General features: G+C 41.8%; 1 protein-coding gene and 1 long non-coding RNA gene across 2 annotated transcripts in view; one reads left to right on the forward strand and one right to left on the reverse strand.

Annotated features, from left to right (window-relative positions):
- The first annotated feature begins 2,304 nt into the window (after window positions 1-2,304).
- On the forward strand, window positions 2,305-4,151 carry LOC117935994. Its single transcript, XR_004654866.1, has 3 exons — window positions 2,305-2,441; window positions 3,365-3,420; window positions 3,888-4,151. It is a non-coding gene; the product is annotated as an uncharacterized LOC117935994 (long non-coding RNA).
- Window positions 4,152-8,785: 4,634 nt separating this feature from the next.
- eipr1 (EARP complex and GARP complex interacting protein 1) overlaps window positions 8,786-9,732 on the reverse strand; it is a 46,921-nt gene continuing 45,974 nt past the window's right edge. The window contains exon 8 of the mRNA XM_034859165.1: window positions 8,786-9,041. Coding sequence (XP_034715056.1) covers window positions 8,861-9,041 — 181 coding nt within the window. The 3' untranslated portion in view covers window positions 8,786-8,860. The remainder of the gene's footprint in view (window positions 9,042-9,732) is intronic.

Consider the following 9,732-nt stretch of genomic DNA (forward strand, 5'->3'; position numbering starts at 1 on the left):
ACACACACACACACACACACACACACACACACACACACACACACACACACACACACACACAGACCAGGAGTTGACAGTGAACTGCATGCAGCGTTACCTGTTTAAGATGGAGAGTTTGCTGTGTTCCCAGCATCCCAAACCTTTCCCGGGTTGGGTGGGGTCTGGTTCTAATGGAGCACAGCGTACATTCTTTCAGGAAGACTTCAAACAACTTCAATCACAGCTTTCTCTTCCTGAAACAGACCAGCTGTCTAGAGGCATTCACTTTTCAGATAAACCAATCAGAATCGGCCATGAAAGTCACAAGCCAATCACAGCCTTGGGAGTTTTCTCTCCCTGCCGCGGTCATCTGTCACTTTAGGCAAAGCGGGCAACCCCCCTCCACCTCCCCTTCCACCTCCAGTCATCGTCACCCGCGACACCCTGGGTCTTCCTCCGGCAGACCGCGCCCTCGCCTCCTTCAGTCTGGCCTTGAGGCTCCTTCACCGCCACCACCAGCGTGTGGGGGATAGGTTCCGTTTCTCTACCCCTTTAAAAAAAATCCAAAGACTCTGTACAAAATCCAAAGACTCTGTACAAAATCCAAAGACTCTGTACATTTTATTATGCATATGTTCAATAAACCTTTGCATATCTGCAACGAAGCCTCTCCTGACCAAACTGCTGCTGGTTTCGGGACCTGAGTGGACATAAATTCATGTATATCCGCTTATGCTTTTTGTTATAGGTAAATACTTTATTTTTTAAGAATTAAAATAATTAAATTAATCCCGGCATTGTTACAGTCCAAAAGGGGTGATTTATTGATAATTTTTGCCCCGGATGTTGAGAATCAGTCAAGCTCAACAACTTGCAGAAAAAAACAGGATCATTTTGTAAGAAGAAAATAGAAAAAGTTGGAAAAAGGTTTATAGGCAGGATAGAAACTACACTGAAGGATCCCTCACTGAGAGACCTTTTCACCACATAGTAATGAATGACACCAGGTCCGAGAAATAATATTCAGCAATCAACTCAAACCAGAAAAGTTTTGAAAATACATCATTATTTCACCATGGGCTGAGCGTTCATGGAGTCCTGAGCTGTGCGGCTGGAGCTAAATTGGTTTTAATGGATTTCATGGGGTGCGGCTCGTGGGCCTTTTGATTGACAAAGAGGTTTGAGAGTTGCCACAGCCCCGTGCTCTCGCTCTGTCCCTGAGCTATGCACCATTGATCAAACACATACAAACTGTCACTCTGTATTGCCGGGACGGTGGTGACGGACTCACCAGTCACTTCAATCATTAGTCAATCAACCTCACATCCAAAAGCTGGAGTCACAAACTGAAGCAGGGCCATGATGTTGGATGAATTCTCATTTGATTCAAGGTAAAAAAAAAAAAAAAAAAAGAAGCAAAAGAATAACTGTCTTTTTTTAGAAATTAATTATTGCCTTATTGACAAAATAGATATTACCTACAGTATATTACAATTTCAAAGCAACGCATATGAATAACTTTTGCCTTTAAGGGCTTTTTCCATCTTTTACAGTATCTGCTCAATTCTAAAAATGAACTATATAGACCGGCACGTACAAGCAGCTCCGTCTGAATTCTACTGTCCCATGTACACATTCAAACCCCTAGGGCAATCCAAAATGTGAACTACAACCTGTGATGTCCTTCAACATCAATTGGTGGAGTGGATGTCCTCACCGGACATGAGAAATGAGCACAATTACAGCTTTTGAGAGGTAATTATATGTGCGTTGTGGTGGCAAGGGACCATTAATAAAGCTGCATTCACCCTGTGTGCTTGTTCTGTAATTGATGAACAGTGAGGTGGCAGAAGGGGGCTGTGTGCATGCTGCTTCACAATAGCACCTTGTCCATAGTGGTCCCTTTCACCATGGAAGAAAGGAAGGCTGGTCAGCCAGACAAAGCTGAATGATATAAAGCACCAATGCTACAACTCTGCCAAAGAGTAAAGGGTTCGTGTGCCTTTTAGTGTGGCTTTTGTAAAGACATTAGATAAGGTGTAGAAATCTGTAGGCGCTAATGAATACTACACAAGTCCTGAGAGAACGAAAGTCTGGGGATACCCATCGCATGACACAGACATTATGCATATCAATCTGGAATTTGGAAAAAGACAGATTGCCCCGTGAGGGTTCTCTGAAAAACATGCCCAAAATACAGACCATCCTGTAATTTCACTGATGGCTTAATAGTCTCTGCTTGCCCCTTCCCAAAGCAGTTTATCTTCAGCAGAAGCGATAGGACAGTAAATGAGTAGCTTATGATACACATGAGCTTTTCCCTGAATACTGGGTGGTTGTCAGTGTTAAGTAGCGATCCTTGCATGCGCTGAGCCAACGTCATGTGATGGGACTGTGTTTCATCGGGGCTTCCACTGCTACGGAGCTAAGAGCTTGAGTCACTAACAAAGAGCACCCTGCAAGTAGGTTTAACATTTAACCAATGTTTTGCCTCCTACAGTAAATCCCTGCACATTTTAAATGGTTTGTGCATTTTCAGTCATCCACAGGCTGCACACCTTATCTCTTGATACATCTTTCAAATGCAGTAACATCTGTCTTCTGAACTACGTTGGCAACTTCCTGCCTTAGCACTGGGCTTGAGCAAATCTTGAATCCCTTCCAGCTCAGGAGTCATATAGTAAATTAAGTAGTATTTTGAAAACACATGCATTGAAGAACAGAAAGATAAACCCTGTATCTGTGTGAAGGAAAGGGTAAAATCTGTATTTTTCAACCGGGACCATATTTTCTCATGTTTAAGTGACAATTTTAAAAATTGGGCTAGACTTATGCGAACCAAGCTGCAATGTAACATTTAAATGCAATAGCATACCTTCCATTCACATCCACTAAAAGTGTGTGTTTTGCCCCTGTCATTCTCAGATTATTGTTCCATGTGTCTGAAAAAATTATGAAAAGGATTCCTACAGTGATCAACCTTTTTGTTTAACATGAAACATGTCCAAAAAGCTGTCTTGGTTTCCACTGTTCAAACAATCACCGCTCTGGTTTGGTTGAAATATACTCCTCATCCACCCATTTACATGTGAAAATAAGTTTTCAATACTTTTATCGTGTATAGAGCCATTCACGATAAAAGTACTGTTTATTTAAATGGTGTCTGGTATGTTTGCTGATTGAGATTTTGTGTGTAATTTCTATTTCAAAGGGTTATATAAATTCTCCTTGATGCAAATTACTCAAAATCTCCAAGGTAATAATTACCTGAAACCCCCGCACACACACACACACACACAAACAGCGCAGGTGGCTGTATACTGCATCGCCGACATGAATAAATAATTAAATGAAATCTAATTTTTTTTTTATTTCATTTTCTCAGCAGATGAATCCAATTCCGCCTCCACCCTTTGAGGACAACACCCTGGTGAGCCTCAGGTACAATTACCACCATTCAAGACGTTACACAAACACTTGTGCTTTAGAAGTGTGCTGCATTTCCTATGTAACACATTTCTGATGTATGCTGGGTAAAAATAACGTTATAGAACAGTTGGCTGCATCAACGGAATTTACAGAGAGACACAATGTGAAGAATACATAAATACAGACAATCATGCCCTCTGATCATTTTCTACATTACGTCTTGGCGAGTTCTTTGTCTGAAAAATGTGATTTTAGGCTAGAACTAAGATGCAAATGCCTACATACTTGGTCCACATATTAAGATGTATATTCCAGTAGTATGTTGCTCTCTTTGCTTAACAAGACAACCTCCTAGTTCCCAGCCACATTAACATTTCAGTCATTTTCTCTTAGATTCATGCGAGTGCATTTGCAGGCAAGTGCACAAAGTCACATGAGGCTGCCAGCAGCCACAATAACACTGTCATATCTCATTCCAGGTCAGGGGGTTTATAACCTGAGGAAGCCTGGCGGTCACGTGACCTGCAGGTGATGACACACTGGATTTCTTGTGAAGCAGCAACACTCAGCAGCTACAGCATATGCCTCCGAGTGGAGGCTGTCGGTGGTTCGGGATTGGAAAGGAGATGTCACGCTGGCAATGAATAACCCACGACCACTGTTACATCACAAAGGTTTTTGGGGACCGGTTGTACAAAAATATTGTGGAGCTTGCTAATAACAATTTGCAAAAAGATTTTTTATAAAGATTTTTAAAAAAACCTGCCCTTGTAGGAATGCATATAACCAGTAAAATGATGTATAGGAAGAACTAATCGGTTTGAATTGGGTGCGACTCGCAACTTTATAGCACATGTGACCAATAACTGGAGACAACCAATCCCAGCAGTCCAGTACAGATCCCTTTGTATCAGTATGTGACTCTGAGAGCCAAGGAAACAAACTAACAGTGTAAAGATCAACAAGCCACTGACAGACATGTTCAAATTTGATTCAATCAATAAATTATTATCCCTTGTCTTAAATCCACCAGCCATCTTCATATTTTACCAACATTTGCAGCACCATGAGGTAAGATTACTAGGAAAACTCACCACAGAGTAGTTTAATTCTAACCAAAACATGTTTCCTTTTTATTTATTTTTTTTAGTTATGAACTATACCCCAAAAATGTTGAATTTTTTTTTTTTTGTTGAATGTACACTGGCTCCCGCAACTTCATTGCAACAAAAATACAAAAGCCATCACAACTTTTATTGCAATTTTTTACAAAAGCTCCCACAAAATCAGACATTTGGGTCGCAACAATTTTAAAAAAAGTTAGGAAAATCCTGGAGGGACTGAGGGACTGACTTCAGAGTTTATGAGGTGCACATGAATACACCATGAATTCCCTGTCGACTCCCACACATTCCATTTTCACAGTCCACCAGGAGGAGCACATTTATTATAGGGCCAAGAAGAATTGCAGAACTGTTTGTATAACAAAGATTATAAATATGAGAATTATGTTAATGACAGTATGCATGCAGATGGGATGTACTATATTGCCACTACATTTTGAAAATGGAAAATTCTGGGGATGGAAGAAGATGAGAGGATCTGTGAATATTGGAAGCTTAATGCGGTGGAAAATGAAATTCATTCATCTTTCACTGTTTAAAAAAACATTGCTTAAAGTTACAGATTAAAATAGGGTTTTTGCATTTTTAAATACTACTGTAAGATGTTGGTGTAAAAAATAATTACTCATTAATTCTATTTTTGGAGATGACAGAAAGGCGTAGATTTTGTTTTGTGACTAACCCGCGAATGGCCATCATGTTGTAGTTGGTCAGAAAAATGATGCAGTCTGTATCCCATATTTACAGTGTCAGCATAAAATGCTCTTAAAATCTTCACATTGACTCTCAATGCATCATACCGAGTGTAATTGGTCCTGGACGAGCCATTCAGGAATACTAAGCAGCTGCCTTAACTGATTCACATGCAAATATTCAGCTGTTATTGGCAGGTGGATGGACTGATTGGTTACAATCACTGAAATCAGCTGCTGGATATTCTGTATAGGAGGGGGGAATATCTATGTCTTTCAATATAGTCTTTCTATGCAGAAACACAAGAAAACTCTATTACACATAAGACCCTTCCACGCATGCTTGTCACCCTCCCATCTCTTCATACACTGGTGCCCAGAAGTTGGAAGAGACGTGACAATGAGGGCTGCATGTGTGTGTGTCAAGCATCACAAGTTTCCATATGGGCGATATTCAGCGTTTACATTTTCAGCACTCACCATCCCTCTGCATCTACACCCTGATCCCTCCTCTCAATAATTGTCTGCAGGGTAACAAGAGCGCTCTGTGTGAGCGTGTGTGTGAGCAGCTTCTCTGATGAGATAGCTGAATACACTCTGTATTCAGCCACGGCACTGCCTGCCCCAACTGGCATAGCTTATGAAGAGCCTGTGCCCCTCCCTTGGCGTGTGAGTGCGTGTGTGCGTGTGTTGCATAGAGTCAAGCTGCAATTAAAAGGCCTGTCAATGGTGTCCGCCAAAACAAAGGCCTGGACTGTCACTATTGACTAGCCTCACACACACTGTATGGAGTAAGAGGGGAAGGGAGAAGAGGGCAAAGTGATAAGTGGAGAGAATAAACTAAAGAGCAATGGATGCAAAAAGGAGGACAAGCAAAAAGAGAATAAAAAATTAGATGGTGAGGGGGGAGAAAATCCACAGTAGTTAATTAATTATTCCATCTGTTCAACAAACTAAATATGCCAAAAGTGCAGTTCACCGAGTGGCCACTTGAGGCTGCCTCCAAAAGGGAGTCAATCCCTCAGTGCCCCCCCTCCCCCCAATGTTAAAATGCCCAACTTTGGAGCAGAATGAAACATGCTTCCAGCCCGTTGAGTGACAGGAGGATGCTTTCACAGGAGGCAAGCACAGAAAATCTATTCACATATATTAGAATTGTTATGCATTTTACTCTGGAGATTGGCGAACCAAAAAAAAACGGGTCTGTGACCCATTTTGGGTCCTGACACTAACTTTGGGAAAGAGATCCAAACAACAGAGCGTTTTATCCCCTCCTGTAGCAGAATGTCAACTTGTGCGGCCAGACCTTACTCCAGTGCTGACATGGAGCTTAAGATAGGGCAATACAGGACTAGCTACAATGGAACTTCTCTGGTCTCTCTTTCTTCACCTGTTGTTGTAGCAAGTGACGGAAAGCGAGCTAATAGGGTAATAGGGTTTCCCTCTCAGTACACGCACTAGTAAGATCTCAAGAGCTCCCACTCGACACTGCACTTCTTTTTGTATTTATCAATACACCTGTCCGTCACGTGTTGATTCAAAGAGCGGTTATCAGACAGACAGACAGACATCTCCCTCCATTTTAATTAGATGCAGTTAGGGGGAAAAAGTATTTGATCCCCTGCTGATTTTGTACATTAGCCCACTGACAGAGAAATGATCTGTCTATAATTTTAATGGTAGATTTATTTGAACATTGCGAGACAGAATAACAAAAAAAAAACTTCCAGAAAAACGCATGTCAAAAGTGTTATAAATGTATTTGCATTTTAAAGAGGGAAATATGTATTTGACCCTTTTGCAAAACACGACTTAGTACTTGGTGGCAAAACCCTTGTTGGCAATCCCAGAGGTCAGACGTTTCTTGTAGTTGGCCACCAGGTTTGCACACATCTCAGGAGGGATTTTGTCCCACTCGTCTTTGCAGATCTTCTCCAAGTCATTAAGGTTTCGAGGCTGACGTTTGGCTACTCCAACCTTCAGCTCCTCCACAGATTTTTGATAGGATCAAGATCTGGAGACTGGCTAGGCCACGCCAGGACCTTAATGCGTTTCTTCTTGAGCCACTCCTTTGTTGCCTTGGCTGTGCGTTTGGTCATTGTCACGCTGGAATACCCTTCCACGACCCATTTTAAATGCCCTGGTAGATTAGACGGTACATGGCCCCGTCCATCGTCCCTTTGATGCGGTGAAGTTGTCCTGTCCCCTTAGCAGAAAAACACCCCCAAAGCATACTACATAGAATTATTTTATCTTTTTTCTGTGATGTAGTTTGTAGACGGCCCCTAAGCTCTCTAACTGCCGTCTCAACAAGGAAGTATACACAGCTGAAGTATCCCCACTTTCAGGCATTTCTTTCACATCTACTGCAGTCAGATTCACTGTGTTCACTCGGACTTGCAACCCAAAGACCAAGATTTTATTTATCCTCTAAGTTGGAGGTGGACAACCAAAACTACAGCAGAAATACACAGGGCACAAACGCGACACATCTGCCGCAGCATGCCCACAGTGGAGCGCGAAGCTGCCCAGACCTCAGGAGCAGAGCTGCTCAGCTCTATTTTTTCAGATAGAGACGCACAGGACTGCCTCAGAGCTCCGTGTGTTTGAGTCTGAACCCTAGGCTGGAAATGTCATGACACGGTCACTTCAAACTAAATTAATAGTTTTGTCCTCCTATACGTTGTGTTGATGGCATCAATGTATTAGATTTGACTTTAATTTCTCCGAAGATTACACCTTTCACATTTTTCCTCACCTAGAGACGGTTGCTAGCAACAAATACGGCAAGGTGGTCAGACCCCGCACGTAGCTGCCCGTTCTATTCACCTCGGAAAAATAAACTGGAGAAAGTTACAGTCTACTTAGACCATGAGTTCTAGCACAATGAAATGAGGCAACTTATGATTTGGGGGGTTTACATAGGCTATTGTCCGGTTTGACATTTGTCTGTCAATTTTTCAAAATCGGTTAACACCGCCTCTGTTTATGAATATCCAGTACAGCACCTTTGAATGTCTTCTTTATCCAAATATTATATTTTCAGATGACACTATTTTAAAACCGCAATTGATTCCCATTAGACACCAGTATGTAAACACAGATGATGATTAACATACAGTAACAGAAATGAGAACAAATAAGATTTGGACAAGAAATTGTCAGGAAATAACACGGTAGACTTTCTGGACTTATGCCATGATAAAGAAAATTACTTTCTCTTTTTATTGTTCTTGCTTATGAGGTTGCTGCCAACACCATGATGTTTATCCAGGAGTCATTTGTTCACTTTAATTAACTTTCATTTTAGCCACAACAGCTTTATTGTTTGCAATGGTCAGTAGAACATATGAGCTACAGTGTATTTACATCTCATGCACGCACACACACACACACACACACACACACACACACACACACACACACACACACACACACACACACACAGTTTACCATTGCTGTCTTCACATGCAGTTGGCAGTGTTTTTTAAGTTATAATGGAACGTCTTTTTGCAGCTTTTTGTAGTAAAGGATGTGTACAGATGTGTTACTACTCTTATCCTCTAGCACACTTCCTGTACACACACACACACACACACACACACACATTCAGATCACCTGTCCCTGCCCACTCTCTCAGAGAAGGATGCGGTATTTGAGGGCGCGGGGGACCCTGTTGATGACGAGGCGCCCATCGTAGCTCAGCGAGGCGAAGAGCCAGGGGTCGGCCGACGACCACTCCGCCGCATATACGCTGTCTTCATGTTCCTCATAGGTAGACACCACGCTGTCCTTTAGGGGCTCCTTACCCCTGAATCACACACAACCCAAAGAGATGAGATGAGAAAACTGGACGGGGAAGGCATCACATCTCTACACAGGTTTCTGTATGTCCAATGTACGGAGGACCTAGAGTAGGAGATACTATGTTGGCTTACTTTAAATACACACTTAATAACACAGTAGCTTCTTTTATATTGTTTTTATTACAAAGCCCAAGTAAAATGTGAAAACACAGAATGACACAACCTTCATTACATGGAAGTGACTTAAATAGTTTAGTCTAATTTACACTGCTGGATGAAATGATCTGAAATAAGTATCATCGAGTCAGCACCAGAAGGAGGAAAGGGAGCTAGTTTGTACCAACGACCACAACTGAAGGCAAAAGTGTTTATAGCTGTTCTGAACGGCTGCACTTAAAGGCCAAAGAAATTGTGTCTAACAAACAGTTAATGTAGTTCATTCCTCATACTGTAACATATATGCAGAGCCCATTTTGAAAAAGGAATTTGAAGCCATCATTTTTTGCATTTGTGTTTACTAGCTTGCATTCTTCTTCTTCTTCGATGCCTTTGAGGATGCATTGTAGTATGCCTTTGTGTAATATCACCATCAACTGTTTATCAGCACAATAGCCTCATCAATGTGGGCAATATACACTCACCGGCCACTTTATTAGGTACCCCATGCTAGTAACGGGTTGGACCCCCTTTTGCCTTCAGAAC

The sequence above is a fragment of the Etheostoma cragini genome, chromosome 20, assembly GCF_013103735.1.
Source record: "Etheostoma cragini isolate CJK2018 chromosome 20, CSU_Ecrag_1.0, whole genome shotgun sequence".
Classification (NCBI taxonomy): domain Eukaryota; kingdom Metazoa; phylum Chordata; class Actinopteri; order Perciformes; family Percidae; genus Etheostoma; species Etheostoma cragini.